Source organism: Heterodontus francisci, chromosome 37 (genome assembly GCF_036365525.1).
Source record: "Heterodontus francisci isolate sHetFra1 chromosome 37, sHetFra1.hap1, whole genome shotgun sequence".
NCBI lineage: Eukaryota > Metazoa > Chordata > Chondrichthyes > Heterodontiformes > Heterodontidae > Heterodontus > Heterodontus francisci.
In genome coordinates, this window is record NC_090407.1 from 11,609,156 (window position 1) to 11,629,385 (window position 20,230).

The 20,230-nt window shown below is 43.6% G+C and overlaps 1 protein-coding gene across 2 annotated transcripts in view; it reads left to right on the forward strand.

Annotated features, from left to right (window-relative positions):
* The window catches only part of LOC137352064 (probable pleckstrin homology domain-containing family N member 1), a 48,382-nt gene extending 41,209 nt beyond the window's left edge, over positions 1-7,173 (forward strand). Inside the window, exons 11-13 of one of the 2 annotated variants that reach the window (XM_068017114.1) lie at positions 283-359; positions 3,261-3,345; positions 3,518-7,173. In XM_068017114.1, coding sequence (XP_067873215.1) covers positions 283-359; positions 3,261-3,344 — 161 coding nt within the window. In that variant the 3' untranslated portion in view covers position 3,345; positions 3,518-7,173. Of the gene's footprint in view, positions 1-282; positions 360-3,260 lie in introns of both variants that reach the window. The other variant, XM_068017113.1, reaches the window with a different exon arrangement.
* The last annotated feature ends 13,057 nt before the right edge of the window (positions 7,174-20,230 follow it).

The following is a 20,230-nucleotide window of genomic DNA, read 5'->3' on the forward strand; positions in this document are numbered from 1 at the left end:
ACCATTGGCAGCCAAGCCTTCAGTTGCCTTGGTCCTAAGATCTAGAATTCCCTCCCTAAACCTCTCTGCCTCCCTGCCTCTCTCTTTTCTCTTTTAAGATGCTCCTTAAAACTCTTTGACCAAGTTTTTGGTCACCTATCCTAATATCTCTTCACGTGGCTCTGTGTCAAATTTTGTTTGATAATGCTTCTATGAAGCACCTTGGGATGTTTTACTACGTTTAAGCACTTCATAAACACAAGTTATAGTTGTTTTGTCACAAATGCAAATTCTTATCTCCAGGTAATATGATGGAGCCTGTGAAGGTCTCTTGTGCAACGCCAGGCGAATATCAAAAGTGGTTTTTCCACCTCCAGAAGGTATTTTACTGCAAAAAGTCAGCTTCTATGGAAATTGAAACCTTCAACAGTATGGGATATTATCATTTGGAGGTTTAACCAGTCTGTATGCATTTTGTTTAACTTAAACAGTTTAAGTTAAACTTAATCAGAGGATAAAGAAATTTCATACAGCCACACTGCCTAGTGCTTATCGCTGAGCTTAATTTCCAGGTTCATGTAATGTGAGTCAGATTTTTCGTCTTCCAGAACTTGTGTGTATTGGATTACCTAGGTGCAGCACATCATGGAAAATCAGGCAGGAGGAAACACGTAATCACAATTGGGCCTGACTTCATTCAAATTAAGTGAGAAAACTTCCCTGCCAGAAATTAACTATAGATTTCCATTTATATAAATAATTTCTCTTTATTGCCTGCAACAGGACATAGGTATGCTAGCAGAATGGGCAGACAAGTGGCAGATGGAAGTTAATACAGACAAGTGTGAGGTGATGCATTTTGGCAGAAGGGATAGGGTGAGGCAATATAGACTTAATGGCGCAGTTCTAAAGAGTGTGCAAGAATAGAGGGACCTGGGGTGCTTGTGCATCGATCTTTGAAGGTGGTTAGCAAAGCATATGGGATCTCGGGCTTCATAAATAGAGACATAGAGTTCAAAAGCAGGGATGTTATGCTGAACCTTTAGAAACCTCTGATTAATCCCCAACTTCAGTACTGCGTCCAGTTCACATCACCATACTTTAGGAAGGATATGAGGGTCAAAGAACAAAGAACAGTACAGCACAGGAACAGGCCATTCGGCCCTCCAAGCATGCGCCGATCTTGATGCCTGCCTAAACTAAAACCTCTGCACTTCCGGGGTCCGTATCCCTCTATTCCGATCCTATTCATGTATTTGTCAAGATGCCTCTTAAACGTCTCTATGGTACCTTCTTCCACCACCTCCCCCGGCAACAAGTTCCAGGCACTCACCACCCTCTGTGTACAGAACTTGCCTCGCACATCCCCTCTAAACTTTGCCCCTCTCACCTTAAACCTATGTTCCCTAGTAACTGACTCTTCCACCCTGGGAAAAAGCTTCTGACTATCCACTCTGTCCATGCCGCTCATAACTTTGTAAACCTCTATCATGTCGCCCCTCCACCTCCGTCGTTCCAGTGAAAACAATCCAAGTCTATCCAACCTCTCCTCATAGCTAATGCCCTCCAGACCAGGCAACATCCTGGTAAACCTCTTCTGTACCCTCTGTAAAACCTCCACGTCCTTCTGGTAGTGTGGCAACCAGAATTGCACACAATATTCTCAGTGTGGCCTAACTAAGGTTCTGTACAGCTGCAGCATGACTTGCCAATTTTTATACTCTATGCCCTGACCGATGAAGGCAAGCATGCCGTATGCCTTCTTGACTACCTTATCCACCTGTGTTGTCACTTTCAGTGACCTGTGGACCTGTATGCCCAGATCTCTCTGCCTGTCAATACTCCTAAGGGTTCTGCCATTTACTGTATACTTCCCACCTGCATTAGACCTTCCAAAATGCATTATCTCACATTTGTCCGGATTAAACTCCATCTGCCATTTCTCCACCCAAGTCTCCAACCAATCTATATCCTGCTGTATCCTCTGACAATCCTCATTACTGTCCGCAACTCCACCAACCTTTGTGTCGTCTGCAAACTTACTAATCAGACCAGCTACATTTTCCTCCAAATCATTTATATATACTACAAACAGCAAAGGTCCCAGCACTGATCCCTGCGGAACACCACTAGTCACATCCCTCCATTCAGGAAAGCACCCTTCCACTGCTACCCTCTGTCTTCTATGACAGAGCCAGTTCTGTATCCAACTTGCCAGCTCCCCTCTGATCCCGTGTGACTTCACCTTTTGCACCAGTCTGCCATGAGGGACCTTGTCAAAGGCTTTACTGAAGTCCATATAGATTACATCCACTGCCCTTCCTTCATCAATCATCTTTGTCACTTCCTCAAAAAACTCAATCAAATTAGTGAGACACGACCTCCCCTTCACAAAACCATGCTGCCTCTTGCTAATGTCCATTTGTTTCCAAATGGGAGTAAATCCTGTCCCGAAGAATCCTCTCTAATAATTTCCCTACCACTGACGTAAGGCTCACCGACCTATAATTTCCTGGATTATCCTTGCTACTCTTCTTAAACAAAGGAACAACATTGGCTATTCTCCAGTCCTCTGGGACCTCACCTGTAGCCAATGAGGATGCAAAGATTTCTGTCAAGGCCCCAGCAATTTCTTCCCTTGCCTCCCTCAGTATTCTGGGTCCTTGAGAATGTGCAGAGGAGATTTATCAGAATGGTTCCAGGGATGGGGGATTTTAGTTACAAGGTTAGGTTGGAAAAGCTGGGTTTGTTCTCCTTGGAGCAAAGAGGATTGAGTGGAGATTTGATAGAGGTGTACAAGATTATGAGAGGCTTAGATAAGACAAGGAAAAACTGTTTCCATTAACTGATGGTACAAGGACTCGGGGACACAGATTGAAGGCTTTGGGCAAGAGATGCAGGAATAATGTGAGGAAAAACTTTCTTACGCAGCAAGTGGTAATGGCCTGGAACTCGCTGCCCATGAGGGTGGTGGAAGTGGAGACAATCAATGATTTCAAAAGGAAATTGAATGGGCACTTGAAGGAAATAAAGTTGCAGGGCTACAGGGATCAAGCAGGGGAGTGGGCATGATTGGATTGCTCTGTGGAGAGCTGGCATGGACTTGATGGGCCGAATGGTCTTCTTCTATGGCGTAAATGATTCTATGACTGTATAGCTGGTCAAATACCCTTCAATGTTAAATCTTAATGAAACCCCCAATGCATTACCTACTATCTTTAGGTACCATGATTCAAGATATTTTGTTAATGAATTGATGTACTTTTGTGCTTACCTTTCAGCCGGACTATAGCACCAGCACTCTGCCTTTCAACGGGCAGCTCCCACCTAGGGTACCCAAGAAGAGGAGGAGCTGTCATTACTAAGGTAGTCATTGCACAGACTCTCAACTGAGGCTCTATGTCATAATGACCAGTTTACACTTGTAAGACTGTGAAGGCTTCAGAACTATGATGCTGAAGACACTGATGCACTGTTCGACCATCTCCACTGGCTTTGAAAATGATTTAGTGAGTAACCAGGATCTTGTTCCTCTAAGATATTCATTGTTGGATTCCCTGTCTCACAACTCATCACTCGCCAAATGGAGATAGACGGACAACCTGTTTCTGACTTCTGCTGACGCCATTCTGAAACTGACCGCAGGAGTGGGCAACTTGCATCGTTATCCTGCATTTCCTTCCTCCATCTCATCTTTACAGCATTTTAGCTGAAATTTTGAACTTGATATGTGGAAAAACATAGTCACAAAGTCATGACTTACCACTCTCTTTGGACAACATGTTAGAACTACAATGGATTGGACTACTACTGCCACTAGTCATCAGAATGTTACTTAAAATTAGAAAACAAAGCTCTTCCAGTGACTCAGCTAAGTAAGTAAGCAATCTATGATAAACACCAGGAAGACTAGGGGCAATCCCCAACTGTACTGTTCGCTGATTTCACACGAGATTGCAGTAGGGAAGCTTCATATGTCCTCAGCACCCCTGAGCTACAGCTGTTATGCTGCTACTGATCATTATCTGGAAATTGCGTGTGTGTAGATGTTGGGTGAAGACAGCGCCAAGTCTGGCTGTCATGCTTCCAAAGTTATTCTCCAACCTCACTAACAGAGATTGATCATTTCTCACCAAAAATGCAGTCTGGTTACTGGCACCCATGAAACTTTAGCCAAGGATGAGCCATTGCCTTTGGACTGGCAAGGAGTAAAACACAGTTTGATTTAAATTGTTCTTGGAATATGGGCAGTGCTAGCAAGGCTGACATTTATCACCCATCCCTACTTACCATTGCGAAGGTGGTGGTGAGCCTTTTTCTTAAACAGCTGCAGTCCATGTGGTGAAGATACTCCTATTGTGAAGTTAGATAGGGAGCTCCAGGATTTTGACCCAACAGACATAAAGGAAAGGTGGTATATGTCCCATTAACATCCTGTTTTTGCTGTTTTTTCTTAATTTAGCACTGCTGATGACATTGGAATTTTGCATTAGGAAGAGATACTAAACTCAGCAGGGGGAGGAAGCTGAACTAAGATCAGTAGAGAGTTACTTAGTAATGCAACATCAGGCTGTTGGGTTCAGCACCTTCTGCTAGCTAATACTTCCCGGTCACATCATTAACATTTACAGTTTAAAATTTTTTTAAAACATATATTTTTAAATATCATCAAATTAAACTAATTGCTGCTGCTGATGCTTCAGGACTACTACTTCCTACAGGTGCAGGTGGGGAAGTTCTTTAACCTTCCATTGCAACTTATAAAACAAGAAATGTACCTTTTTTCCAGCATTCAAAGGAAAACCATTCATTATTAGTTAGAGCCTAAAGACAGTGGAACTTGCTGCCTTGTAGATATTGTTTCAGTTTTGATAGAGATAAATTTATTCATAGAGAATGTGCTCAATGTTTGTAGAATAAAATGTGGGTGAAATTTTCAAACCCCATAAGAACACATGCTTCAAACTTTCATGTATAATGACAGTGACATAATCTTCTCTATTTCTATAACCCTTTAGATCTGTAGTGTCATTTATAGATGAGTTGTGTACGAAATTTTCCAGAGCTGGAAAATATTTTTAAAGTTTTTTTTTAAAGGGGTTTTGATAGAGTTTATATGGTGCATTTGTTTCCACTGGCAGGAGGGTCAGTAACCAAAGGACACAGATTTAAAATAATTGGCAAATGAACCAGTGGGAAGATGAGGAGATTATCTTTTAGGCAGCTGGTTGTCATGATCTGGAATGCATTGCCTGAAAGGGTGATGGAAGCTGATTCAATAGTAACTTTCTAAAGGAAACTGGATATATACTTGAATAGGAAAAACCTGCAGGGCTATGAGGAAAGAGCAGGGGAGTTGACTAATTGGATAGCTCTTTCAAAGAGCCAGCACAGGTATGATGGGCTGAATGGCCTCCTTCTGTGCTGTAAGATTCTATGGTTCAAGCTCCTCAGCTTTGGCTGAGCAAAAGTTCTTCACAATTCATCATATTTGTTTTTTGCTCACCAAAAATGCATTACCTATATTCTAACCATGACATGAGTCCTTTAAATAAGGAATAAAAGGTGCAAGACCAATTGGGCCAGTGGTCCATGTGTGAACCATTTTGGACAACACAGGGTCAACCATCAGTCTTGAGGCCTGTGCTCCCAGGCTTGGGGTGAGGAAAGGTCAGCCAGGATTCAAGTTCAAGCCTCTTTATGTTGAACACTGCTGAAAGGAGTAGGCGTCTGGATGTCAGGTTCAGACTTTGACTGTGACGATTGATGAACGCACTCTTCTCAGCTGACACCTGATAAATGGTTATTTGGCTAAGCATGATCCAGTACCTGGGAAACTGCATCCCAGACAAAGGTCCGTGCTCTCAGCAGGACAGGAAGGAACAGGAGAAAAGAAACAAAGAAGGATTAGAGACAGAGGAAAATGTAAACGGTTGATTTAATACAGAGGCTGCCAAATTACTTTGTTTCTAAGCTCAGCTGCAGTTTTGGACTAGCCACAGGGCACTTCGCAAATCAAATTTTCCAGCCCTGATGACTTCCCTTTCAGACTTGTAAATTATTTTTATGATTTTTGTATGTTTTATGTTGTACAGCATTCTCTGTCATATAGTTAACCCAGGTATGTATTGACTAGATGCTGGAATATTTTTACTAATTTTATCAGTCACATTAATAACTATTGACTATACTGTAACCTAATTGTGGAAAAGTAGCTCATGTCTTACTTTTGCTTTCTAATTTACTTTACTTTTTTGCCCTCTCATCCTTGGCTCAGGGGTAGCACTCTCACCTCTAAGTTAGAAGGTTGTGTGCTTGAGTCTTGCTCCACAGACATGAGCACGTAATCTAAGCTGACAGTTCAGTGCAGCATGGAGGGAGTACAGTACTGTCAGAGGTGCCATCTGTTGGATGAGATGTTAAGCCAAGGCCCCATCTGCCTTCTCAGGTTTGTTATTTGTATATTAATTATGTTTAATTGTGTGCAGGTGGTGGGCATTAACTGGGGTTTCATTTGACACATATAAAGAGACACTTATTGAAGCTGGGGTGTGGTTGTGAGAGGAGGTGTATGCTTGTAATGTTTAACTCTGTAAATAAATGTAATACTGAGTAAAATTGGCTCCTATCCTTCACCAACTGGCTTTCTGGAATATGATAAGGTGGGCATAAAAGATCCATAAAAGGTCCTATTTCAAAGAAGAACAATGGAGTTCTCCCCAGTGTCCTGGCCAATATTTAATCATCGAATTAGATTATCTGGTCATTATCACACTTCTGTTTTGGGATCTTGCTGTACACAAATTGGCTGCTGCATTTCCTACAGTGACTACAATTCAAAGGTCCTTCATTGGCTTTAAAGCGGTTTGGAATGTCCTGAAGTCGTGAAAGCTGTTATATAAATACAAGTTCTTGCCTTCTTTCTGCCTTTTGCTTTCTAAATTATTTTAATATTCATCCCCTTTGGTCTCCATATGCCACACAATATTCCTTAGGGAAGTCACAGAAGCTGAACTTCTGTTAGGCTGAAGTTACTTTAGAGCCAGGCACTAGAAGCTTTACAAGAGGAAGCTGGGGTGGCTTGTTCTCATATATTGAAGAGTGATGACATTTAGATAGAATTTAAACATTGTATAATTTAAAAGTAACTTTAAAAACTACTGATAATCTTAGGAGCCATTATTTGACCTTTGTTAGTATCAAATTAATAAATATATATTATGGACCCTGGGTTATTCTTGTAAATCAAGATGATTGCAACCATTGATGTACATTTATGAATTAGAAACTGGATTGAAATAATATTTGAGCGTCTATACATGGTTTTAAGATGCTCTTTGCACTGTTTAATGTGCTTTATGGATAGGTAGAAGATTCTTCATTCTCACTGATGATGCGTTTATTTTTACTGTGAACATCATATAAATCTATTTTTCCCCAATTCTCTCTCCTCCTCCCAGAAGGTATAAACACTTGTGCAAGGTACTGGGGCACAGCTGGTGACAGTGTAGGAGAGCTAGGGTCTGTGGAATTGTTTCTGCTAAGTGTGGATCAGCACCTTAAGGAGTGAAGGGTAACAGAGGCATTGGGAGAGGGAGCAAGTAATATGTGAAGCTATTAGCCAATTTTATGATGAGTAACCACCCTCCTAAGATAGACAAGGTGGATGGGAGTTAGTACCAAATGAGCTACAGCAGCAACTGGCAAGAGAATGGGAGGAGTAATTTATGTGACCAGCATGTTGCTACAGTAATGCACAACATGTTATATAAAATGTAACCAGCAAACTTCAAGAATTACTAGATAATAGTCTAAAAGTAATAAACTTTGCAAAGCCTTTCAAAAACAATGCTTTACAATTATGTGTTCAGTGATGTGTGCTGGTAACAAAGACCTTTTGATTCTTAAGGAAGTAGACTTTTAGGTTGAAAGATACTTCAAAGTGTTTGAACGCATGCTCAGTCGGAAAATTGCCTATCAACCTCCAACTCAACCTTTGCTGCTCTTTCCAACGATCACATACCACTTCCGAAACTGACATTATTCAATTATTCAAATGTTTACTTTATAAATATGCTACAAAAATGAAAGGAAACTAGTTTCAAAATGAATTCATTTCATTTTGGTGGGTTATGCGTAGACAGGAAGTTGTGTTAAAATAAAAGCAAAATACTGTGTATTCTGGAAATCTGAAATAAAAACAGTAAGTGCTGGAAATACGCAGCAGGTCAGGCAGCATCTGTGGGGAGAGAGAAAGAGAGTTAATGGGTTGGATTTTGGTGCTGGAGGCGGGGCTCCCAGTCTGAAAAGGTGGGGGGAACCTCGCCTCTACCTTTTTGTGCCACCACATTCCCCCCACCGCCGTCCACCTCCCCCCCCCCCCCACTACCCCGCACCCCCAGAGCGATCCTCTCATTTTTTTAAATCAAAGTTTCAGGAGGCGGGATACCCATCCCTTTAAAATCTTGAAAGGGACAGGGATCCCACCTCCAAGTGCTGCCAGCCAATCAGAGGGCTGGCAGCTCTGCAGGATCAGCATCGCCACCGGGAGCAGTGGCCACTGTCGGTACTGCAGAGGCCCTGGACCCAAGTCCAGCGGTGGAACCCCGGAGAAGAGGTCGGTGAGGCAGGGTTGCCGGGACCAGGCCGGATGGCCCCAGCAAGGGGATTGGGGGGGTTGGTCCTTCAGTCCAGTGGGGCAGGGAGTCCCAGAGGTAAAGTTGTTCCCAGTGGGGGTCCTCCGTGGGCCACAAATTGCCCAAGGAGTTTAGACTGCCCGCCCTCGACCCTGCAGAGAGGGAATCTCATTTTATAAGGCTTCCTCCCCGTGTGGCAGAGGCCCACCCCAGCCGCTCATAAGATCACAGCTGTGCCGGGAAGAGGCCCTTAATTGGCTGTTAATGGGCCGCTTAAGGGCTTCAATTGTCCTATGGGCGGGAAGGCCGTCATCAGCCTATCTCGCACCTGGGAAGCTCCCTGGGCGATGGGAAGACAACAGGCCCTCTGCCCTGCCACCAACTCCCCCGCCACCCATCACGATGCTCCGTGGCCCTCATCTCTGACCCCGCCTCACGGGAGCCCGTAAAATCCCGGCCACTGTTTTGAGTCAGATATGACCCTTCTTCAGAACTCAGTTGTGTTAAACACTATGTCACAAAGTCCAGCAGGCTAACTGCCAGCTTCATGTCTGAATGTTGTGATACACATCTGGAAGAAAATCTAAAACTGAAAAAATGTTCGTGACAGAAGCAGCAACTCGGGCACAAAATAATCCGCTCAACCCTCCAGGGCAAGTATCTCATTCTCTTGATGTTGCGTGATCAGCTATCAGTTGACCATTTTGTGTATCCACCATTGGAAAACTGATCAATGGATGTGGGCCTATATATATATATATTGTCTTTCCCTGGTCTCAAAGACGTATGACAAACAGGAGCGAGGTCAACAGGGTAATTATATTGGCATAGTGGCAAACCGCCTGCCAATAGATCCATTGTTAACAATTTTTTCCCTCAAAATAGTCTAAATGCTGACCCTTGATGACATCATCTGAAGACCTAATGTCAGGTTCCGTGTGCACACAGATGACACCCATCTCTACATCACTGCAATCTCTCTCGAGCGCTGCACTGCCTCTTTGTTGTCAGACTGCTTTTCTGACATTCATTCCTTGGTGAGCTGAAATTATTTCCAATTAAACATTGCAAAGACTAAAGCTGCTGCTCTCAGCTCCTGCCACAAATCCCATTTCCAATTAGTTCCATGCCGAGGATGGTATTGTTACCAATTCCATCACCTTCCCTGGCCACTTTTTCAGGCTGAGCAAGACTGTCTGCAACATCAGAGTCCAATTTGAAACTGAGCTGAGCTTCCGAACCCAAATCCTTTCAATCAGGATGACCACCTACTTTCACCTTCATAACATTGCCCAACTCTACCCCTATCTCGGCCCATCTGCTGAGGACACCCCCATCCAGGCTTTTGTTACCTCCAGACTTGATTATTCCAATGTTCTCCTGGCTGGCAACTCATCTTCCACCCTCCATAAACTTAAGCTCAACTAAATCTCTGCTGTCTTTATCCTAATTTGCCCCAAGTCCCATTCACCCATCACCTCCATGCCCACTGATCTGTATTGACTGCTAGTCCAACAGCGCCTCAATTTTAGAATCCTCATCCCTGTGTTCAAATCCTTCCATGGCCTCAGCCCTCTCTATTTCTGTAACCTTCTCCGGTCTTACAAACCTCTGAGAACTCTGCATTCCTCTAACCCTGGCCTTGTGCATCTCCTACTTTCTTCATGCCACCATTGGAGGCCATGCTTTCAGCTGTATAGGCCCTAAGCTGTGATTCCCTACATATGAGGTTCTAGATCTCAGACATGGGGCCGGATTTTGTTCCCAGACTGACATTGGGGTCCGTGGCGGGGTGGGGGGGGGGGGGGGGGGCGTGCCGGAGAATCGGAGTGGCAGGGCCGCCACAGAACCCGATGCCAAGATTGCTGGGCTCTATCTTCCTGCCGGCGGGGAAACTCCATGGCGGTCTCTCCGCCACTCTGTGGCAGGACCCTGGTTTAAATATTTAAAAATACCTATCTGCGTATATTACCATGTCATCTGCCGCGATCTTCCCATCCATTCCCGGTCTTCAGCATGATGTGCAGCACTCATGTGCCTCCACTTTCCTGTCCAGGAGAAGCTGGTGCCATGGAGGAGGGGAAGAGGTCTCCGCTGCATTCTAAGTATAGATGGGGGATGGGGAGTCAACTTTGCTTTGTGTGTAAGGATAAGGGGTGGGGAAGGGGTCAACTCTGCAATATTAGATTAGAGATACAGCACTGAAACAGGCCCTTCGGCCCACCGAGTCTGTGCCGACCATCAACCACCCATTTATACTAATCCTACACTAATCCCATATTCCTACCAAACATCCCCACCTGTCCCTATATTTCCCTACCACCTACCTATACTAGTGACAATTTATAATGGCCAATTTACCTATCAACCTGAAATTCTTTTGGATTGTGGGAGGAAACCGGAGCACCCGGAGAAAACCCACGCAGACACAGGGAGAACTTGCAAACTCCACACAGGCAGTACCCAGAATCGAACCCGGGTCCCTGGAGCTGTGAGGCTGCAGTGCTAACCACTGCGCCACTGTGCTGCCATTTGGGGGAGGGGGCGAAGATGGGTCAACTCTGCATTATTTAGTGCATGGGGAGGGAAGGGGTTAATCTGCATTATGTTGAACTGTTTGCAGGGCTGGCAGTCTTTGAAAAATGGTGTCAGCACCTGCTCTGGCCTCAGGTGACACTGTGAACGGCGTCGCCAATGCCGCCCCTGACATGTGATTGGGGTGGGGGGGAGGGGGGTGGTAGGTGGCCACTGGCAATATGTTAAGTGGCCGCTGTCCATGTAATCGCAGCACGACGGCAGTGTTGCTCCCGTGTGGGGCAGCCACCAATTTCTGCAACCGCTGCACCTCCTGCCAGCGGGCAAACAGAATCCAGTCATGGGGTCTGGAATAAAAGCAGAGAAAAATCCAGGCGTTTCCCAAAACGAGATGGACAGTCTGCATTCCCTTCTTAAATCTCCATCTCTCCAGTGCCACCTTTAGTCAGCCAGATTAGAAGTGTATGTAAGTGGTGGAGATGATTCTCCCCAATTTTCCCTCCATCTCTCATCTAGTGTGTTCGGAATCTCGGGCTCAAGGATGGAAATCGTCTATTCTTACAGACTTGCTGGTGTTGTCACTTGCCCCAAGCCAAGCTATGATTCTTTTATTTTGTGCTTGGAGTCTGAATTAAACATTACACTGCTGCTGTAACTCTAGTGGATCTGGCAATCAAAACTCTGATTGGTCAGAATAGGTTCAAGACTGAGCCTTGTAGCATATAAAAGGTTTCAAGAGGTACAGAAAAGATTAATCCAGAGGACTACATCAATGTAAACAGGAAGGGACATATTTCTTCACACCCCTCATGAAACTATGAAATGATTTCTGACTTTAACCCTCTTATAGGGACTAAACCAAATCAGGAGTATATCCCTATGAATCTCCCTTAATCAAGTTCAAACCAGACAAATTCTCATTGACACTTATTTGGGTCCAAAGAATTGTACTAGCTTTCCCTCAAAGAAAGAAAACCAACAGAGAATATTACCATCTTTCGGATAGCCTATTTTTAACAATTATGGCTAAGTCATAAATCTCCCAGATATTATAAGGGTCTGGGAACTCTTTTCAATACGTAGCTCTCCACTTAAAGAGACACAGAGAGTGGGTTCTTTGTAGTTGTATACAGAATACTACATGTGACGTTTTATTAATTTTTATAGATTTATTAAAGAATTTAACATGCAATACACTTCTAAGTGGATAAGTATATCACAATATCAAATATTACTAAAAGATGTAACACCTAATCTTATTTCTAACATAGAATTCAAAAGTTTAACCTTACTAATTTTACAGCAAAAATATCTTAGAATATCCATCAAAATTTAAAGTAAACGCTTTACCTTAAATTCCCTATAGTTGAGAAGCATTGTAGAGGATTCAACACTTCTTATCTTTGCTTCAAAATTTCTCATGTTTATACTGTTTCTGAAGTGCCATCTGTCTTTTAGCATATAGATGTTACCTTCCTGTGTGTGTGTTTATCCTTCTTTTAAAATCCATATCTTTAAATACCATCTCCACTTAATGTTTTACTAGAATTTTCTTGCTCTTGAAGTTGTGAGCATTTATCTGGTCAAAATGTTATAATTGTGTTTACTTGACCTCTTGTTCCTGTAAGTCCATTCCATTTATTGTTCTCTTATCTATAATTGCCCTTTACATGGCACCCCAAACCAACCTCCAGAGCCGACCTGTCTGCGCAGCCCCACAAACAATTAAGTTTATTGCTACTTCTTATTGATGTCAAACAGGATATTTCTCTGTGTGTGTTTATCTTCCAAGCCCCTGACAACAGAGACACAAATGGATTTCCCAACTTGTTTCTGGTTCATAACAGGGACCTTGAAAGTTTTTAACTCTACCTTCTTAAAGGGGAACATCAGTGAGTCTTGAAAACCTGAACATTTATTCAATCTTTAATTCTAAAAGGTATAATATTTTAACTATTTCTAAATTCTACCTATTTAAGCCTATTAAAGCCTAGCAAGATAATGCTATCACAAAGTTCAGAATAAAACCACATGAAGTGTCGGTGATCTGAGGTTGAAAAATGTCTATTGAGATGACTGTATCCCGACATGTCGAACTTCAATGATCAATTGATAAAACCATGTGATGAGGTAGAGAAGTAAGATTCCATATCTGCCGCTTGATCTTAAACCGATAAAGTCCTGTTGAGATAAACTAAAATGTGTTTTAGTCTATTTTCAGTCACATTCGAGCCAACAACCTCATACCAGGAATAAAATGAATAGAGCTGATCAGGAAAGTCTAGATAAAAGTGTTATGCAGAACTTGATTATCTTCGTAACAGGTGTACAGTCCATCAGAAGCTAACGCGGTGATAAAAATAAAAACCATTTTCCTTAGCACCATCACACTTTTCCAATGTTATGATGATGTTACGACCAGGTGAGAAAGGTGTCTAGGGATCTTTTCAGCCTTCACCTGGTCTTATTGTAATAGGGTTTGATGTTTAACACACTTTGTTTTGAGCTCCCCCTTTGTGAATCTTTGTTCACAGCTTTCCAATTATAAGGCAAAGAAATGAGCACAAACAGGCCTTCTTAGGTTTAAAGAAGAAAAGTGAAATTTATTAAACCTTAAACTTAAACTCTAATACGGTTAATGCCTATGGATATACGACGCGCCCACGCTAGCATGCACATGCGATACACACATGCAAATAGGGACAGAAAAGAGCAGAAAAAAAAAATAGAGAGGTCTGAGGCTGTCTCTAAAGGGGGTTTCTTGTTACTGTTTCTGTGTTTCCTGCTCACCATAGAGTCCTTGATTGTAGACAGCTCTTACTTTTCATTGGGGCCCAGTATTCTTCTTAAACCTTGTTCACTGTAGGAGACTTTTCTCTCTTGGTGTTCATATGTCTTCAATGGTTTCGGAAGCTGGTGAGAGCTAGATGAGAGCAGATAGGAGAGAGATGTTCTAAGTCCAGTAGCTAACAGCCTTCTGAGTTTCAAACACTCTGCGGCAAGTTCAAAATTCAAACAACAAAATTCAGCCATGTGACCAAACTGGTCCGACCACGTCTGTTTGTGCATTCGGCCATCTTAGCAGTTAAACAGGAATGCGAGCCTTTCCACCTTCAAGTCTGGTAATCAAAAGTCCCAATGTGGATTAAATTGGAGTGGAGAATAGCCCCTTTGTTCTTTGAAGTACTGTCTATGGATATGCTCATGTCTCTCTCCAGCTAAAGTCTCCAATTGTTTTTTTAAAGCAATTCTTTCTTCACCAACAACTGTTTAAAATCAATGTTCATGTGGAAAAATTAATTTTCTTCGTTCTTGGCAGGTGGGGATTTGCCTGACAATGAATAAGAACGCCACTTGCATTACCTCCCCTCCAAAGTCACTCTGGGAAAATGCAGTAAAATGTTCTTTTTCTGCTTCTCTGCAAGAAATCGCATAGAGTAAGCTGTTCAAGCAGTAAGACATCTCCGGCATGTCACATGCCCTGCTTCCATCCAGAAGATCTTTAACAAAAGAATCTAGCAATACCTTGATCCTTGCTTTATGCAAGAGCAAGTCCCATCACTGAGATTCTGCAGTACTTTATTCCTTTCCCACAGTGTTTCCTTCTTCTGTCGTTGTGACTTGACTGTCGCTCGTTGCGCCGAGTGCGCTTCCCTGTGAAACTAACCTTTGAGGAACTGCGAGGTCCTGCGTGGGTGAGGAACATTTATTGATGCAGTTGGTTTCAGTTCGATTAGTGCCGTTTCCATAACTCTATCTTGTTAAAGGGGAATGTCAGCGAGTCTTGAAAACCTGACCGTTTATTCAATCTGTAATTCTAAAAGGTATAATATTTTAACTATTTCTAAGTTCTACCTATTTATGCCTATTATATCTATATTCCATCACAACTACACCTCTGACCTTTCACATCTCCACCAATAACCCATCGTCTATCAGCATTTTTGACCCTACTCTGATTTCAAATGTAACACTTATATTCCTTCTTCTGCTAGAATTGCTGTCAAGAAATTTAACATCCCTTTTTGTGACAAATCTGTTCTTCCCCTTCAAAAACGCTATAAAGTCTGAACCACTCCCAAGGCTTGAGTACTGTTCCGGTATTGGTATTATGACCTTTGTAGCATGATTCTTCTTCTTCTTTGGCCTCCTGGTCTCGAGAGACAATGGGTAAGCGCCTGGAGGTGGTCAGTGGTTTGTGCAGCAGCGCCTGGAGTGGCTATAAAGGCCAATTCTAGAGTGACAGACTCTTCCACAGGCGCTGCAGATAAAATTGGTTGTCGGTCCTGTTACGCAGTTGGCTCTCTCCTTGACTTCTGTCTTTTTTCCTGCCAACTGCTAAGTCTCTTCGACGCGCCATTCTTTAGCCCCGCCTTTATGGCTGCCCACCAGCTTTGGCAATCGCTGGCAACTGACTCCCACAACTTGTGGTCAATGTCACAGGAATTCATGTCGCGTTAGCAGACGTCTTTAAGCGGAGACATGGACGGCCGGTGGGTCTGATACCAGTGACGAGCTCACTGTACAATGCGTTCTTGGGGATCCTGCCATCTTCCATGCGGCTCACATGGCCAAGCCATCTCAAGTGCCGCTGGCTCAGTAGGGTGTATATGCTGGGGATGTTGGCCGCCTCGAGGATTTCTGCTTTGGAGATATGGTCCTGCCACCTGATGCCAAGGATTCTTTGGAGGAGCGAAGATGGAATGAGTTGAGACATCGCTCTTGGCTGACATACGTTGTCTAGGCCTCACTGCCGTAGAGCAAGGTACTGAGGACACAGGCTTGAAACACTTGGACTTTTGTGTTCTGTGTCAGTGCACCATTTTACGACACCCTTTTGGCCAGTCTGGATATATCAGTGGACGCTTTTCCCATGCGCTTGTTGATTTCTGCATTGAGAGACAGGTTACTGGTGATAGTTGAGCCTAGGTAGGTGAACTCTTGAACCACTTCCAGAGCGTGGTCGCCGATATTGATGGTTGGAGCATTTATGACGTCCTGTCCCATGATGTTCGTTTCCTTGAGGCTGATGGTTAGACCAAATTTGTTGCAGGCAGCCGCAAACCTGTCGATGAGTCTCTGCAGACACTATTCAGTGTGGGATGTTAATGCAGCATCATCAGCAAAGAGGAGTTCCCTGATGAGGACTTTCCGTACTTTGGTCTTCACTCTTAGACGGGCAAGGTTGAACAACCTGCCACCTGATCTAGTGTGGAGGAAGATTCCTTCTTCTGAAGACTTGAAAGCATGTGAAAGCAGCAGGGAGAAGAACTCAAACAGTGTGGGTGCGAGAACACAGCCCTGTTTCACACCACTCAGGATGGGAAAGGGGTCTGATGAACTATGCTGAATTGTGCCTTTCATATTGTCATGGAATGAGCTGATGATACTTAGTAGCTTTGGTGGACATCCGATCGTCACTAGTAGTCTAAAGAGAGCACGTCAGCTGATGTAGATGTGCTGTAGCATGATTATGGCGCTATATAAATGCAAGTCTGTTTTTTTATTTCCTTCCTGTTTTCTTTCTTTCTATATCTGAAGTTGCTGATACTAAAAGATTTGGGTGTTCACATATTTGATTTATTGATCAATGAGGCAATGGCAATAAACCAGCCCTTTCTCAGCCTCAGGGCATTGAGACTTGGATAGAGATTAGGATCTGAAAGTGGACCTAGGGTCATAAATTGGCTGTTGTTGATTTCAAGCACGAATATGTAGTAAGCTGTGAAACCTGTAGAGGGAGCACTTTCTCTGATTTCATTTCCATTGTTTGGAACCAAGGAGCTGGAACTGAGTAGCGATGTTCTGTGTTTGAAGCAACGAGCTTAACCAGCAAATCAAATAGAAAAAGAAAGTCATTTTGTACACATTGTTCACAGTTTTCCTCCCTTCTCCTGGTGGGCCATTTCGTGGATTATGACAGGCACCCTCCTTTCTGGCCCCAAAGGTTAGGAGGTAGACAGATTACACTCTTCGTCAGACTCAGTTAATGGGTCCAGATTCTAACTACATACCCTGACCTCTGGCAGAAACTGGGTTGTGGGGGGGGGATGCAATTAAATTGCTAGGAGGATAGTATGGAGAAGCTGGGTCTGTTCTGCTTGGGAGAGAAGATTAAGAGGAAATTTGATAGAGGTGTTCAAAATCATCAGGGGTCTGGACAGAATAGATGGGGAGAAACTGTTCCCATTGGCTGAAGGATCCAGAACCAGAGGATACTAATTTAAGGTGATCGGCAAAAGAAGCAACAGCGACATAAGGAAAACTTTTTTTATGTAGCGAGTGGTTAGGATCTGGAATGCATTGTCTGAGAGTGTGGTGGAGGCAGATTCAATCGAGGTCTTCATAAGAGAACTGGATAATTAGCTGAAGAGGAAACATTTGCAGGACTATGGGGAAAAGGCAGGAGAGTGAGAATAGGTGAGTTGCTCTTGCAGAGAGCTGGCACGGACATGATGGGCCGAATGGCCTCCTTCTGTGCTGTAACTGTTCTATGATTCTAAGAAAATAAGGGCATTGCCAGACTATGTACTTGTGTGGGGGATGTCCACTATCTGGAATGAGAGGAAATAGATCACTTGTGGTAAAGTAAAAAGCTTTCTCGTAATTGACTTTATTCACAGTACAGGGTGTCAAATCTCAAGGCTGGCAGCTAAAAGAAGTCAGTAATTCTTATCAACTAATTGGAAAGATACCATCACTAAGGCAAACTGCCTCTACCCCCACAACATTGTGCCCACTTCCACTTCTGCCTCAGCTCATCTGCTGGTGAAACTCTTGTTCATGCCTTTGTTACCTCTAGACTTGACTATTTCAATGCTCTCCTGGCCAGACTCCCACCTTATACCCTCTGTAATCTTGAGCTCATCTGAAACTCGCACCTAGTCCCATTCACCCATCAACCCGGTACTTACCTAAATTGGCTCCTGGTCTGGCAATGCCTCAATTTAAAAATTCTCATTCCCGTTTTCAATTGCCTCATCCATTCCTATCTATGTAATCTTCTCCAGTCCTACAACCTTCCAGGATTTCTGTGCTCCTCCACTTCAGGCCTCTTGCACATCCCCCATTTTTATTGCTCCATCTTTGGTGGCCATGTCTTCAGCTGCCTCGGCCCTAAGCTGTGAAATTCCATGCCTAAACTTCTCTGCTTGTCTACCTCCCTTTTTTATTCTTTCATGGGATGTGGGTGTCACTGGCAAGGCCAGCGTTTCTTGCCCACCCCTAATTACCCTTGAACTGAATGGTTTGCTAGGCCATTTCTGACGGCAGTTAAGAGTCAACCACATTGCTGTGGGTCTGGAGTCACATGTAGGCCAGACCAGGTAAGGACAGCAGATTTCCTTCCCTAAAGGACATTAATGAACCAGATGGGGTTTTACAACAATCAATGATAGTTTCATGGCTGAGAGCATCTTTCAGTTCCAGATTTGTATTAATTAATTGAATTCAAATTCCACCAGCTGCCGTGGTGGGATTTGAACTTGTGTCCCTAGGACATTAGTCTGTGCCTCTTGATTACTAGCCTGTGACATTACCACTACACCACCACCTCCTCCTTTAGGATGTTTCGTGTTACCTATCTCCTTACAAAGGTTTTAGTCACCTGTCCATGGGGTGGCACAGTGGTGGGGGTGACACAGTGGCGCAGTGGTTAGCATCACAGTTCCTGCAACCTGGGTTCGGTTCTGGGTACTGCCTGTGCAGAGTTTGCAAGTTCTCATTGCGATCGCATGGATTTCCAGCAGGTGCTCCAGTTTCCTCCCACAACCAAAGACTTGCAGGTTGATAGGTAAATTGGCCATTGTAAATTATCCCTAGTGTAGGTAGATGGTAGGAGAATGGTGGGGATATGGTAGGGAATATGGGATTAATGTAGGATTAGTATAAATGGGTGGTTGTTGGTCAGCATAGATTTGGTGGGCCAAAGGGCCTGTTTCAGTGCTGTATCTCTCTCTCTCTTTCTCTCCTAATAGCTCCTTGTGTGGCTCAGTATGAAATTCTGTTTGATAATACTCCTGCAGTGCCTTGGGATGTTTTACTATGTTAAATGTTATAAATGCAACATCCAATATTGTGATTGGTCGCTACAAGTATTTGACTAAAATCAATACTATTTTAGGCTCCAGAAGATACTGTAGACACCAGATTTAAACCACTGCTGGTGAATTGGAGATACTACCGAAGTAATACCACACATAACATACAAGGCTACGGACCAAGTGTGGGGAAATGGGATTAGTTAGGACGGGTGCTTGATGGTCGGCACAGGCGAGTTGGGCCGAAAGGCCTGTTTCTGTGCTGTAAAATTCTATGACTCTGTTACTCTTTCTGGATAGAACCAACTTCATCGTGTTGCCTGTCCTAATGAAAGCAACTGTCTAAAGAAATTGGTTTGCTAGCAAGTTTACATTTAATGCTTTGAAACAGAATCACGTGCATGCACAGATGGAGATCTCATTCGCACTTAATTCTTTACACACTAGAGTGAAAAACAAATCTGAACTGATGCCAGGCAACAGTGAACCCCAACGGGATCATTGACTGCATGGTGCCATTGCCTGTTGATTTTATCCATTGCTTCAGCCATGCGTACCGTGTCCTAGAAGGGGCTGGTTTTCTCTCTAAGCACTATCTGCAGTGAAATCATAAATCTGTTCTTTATAGAGTGCAAGAGGGGAAATTGGCTCTTGCTGTGTTCTTTAGAATTAAAATATGTGCAGAAGTGATGCATCCAATTGTTCCACTGTTGAGGACTAATCTGCCCTGTGACTCCAGAGCCCAGAGAAGACTGGGGAGTAGGCCTTTGGCCTATCCAATTTGACTCGGATTTGAAAGCTATGGGTTGGGCACGATATCAACTCTGAACCCCTGGCATTCCCAACTCAATGGTCGGGAGGCTTGAACCACTTTCGGGTTCGGATCCTAATTTGCAACTTTTCGGTGAGCAGCACGTACTCCGCTGCACATCGCTGTTCCATCCAGGGGCCAAATCAGACAGTTATTGCACCAGCCCGTTGGCAGAGAAGGTCTGAAGTCCAAGGCAGGGTGGACAGGGGAGTAGATGCAGGTGGGGGGAG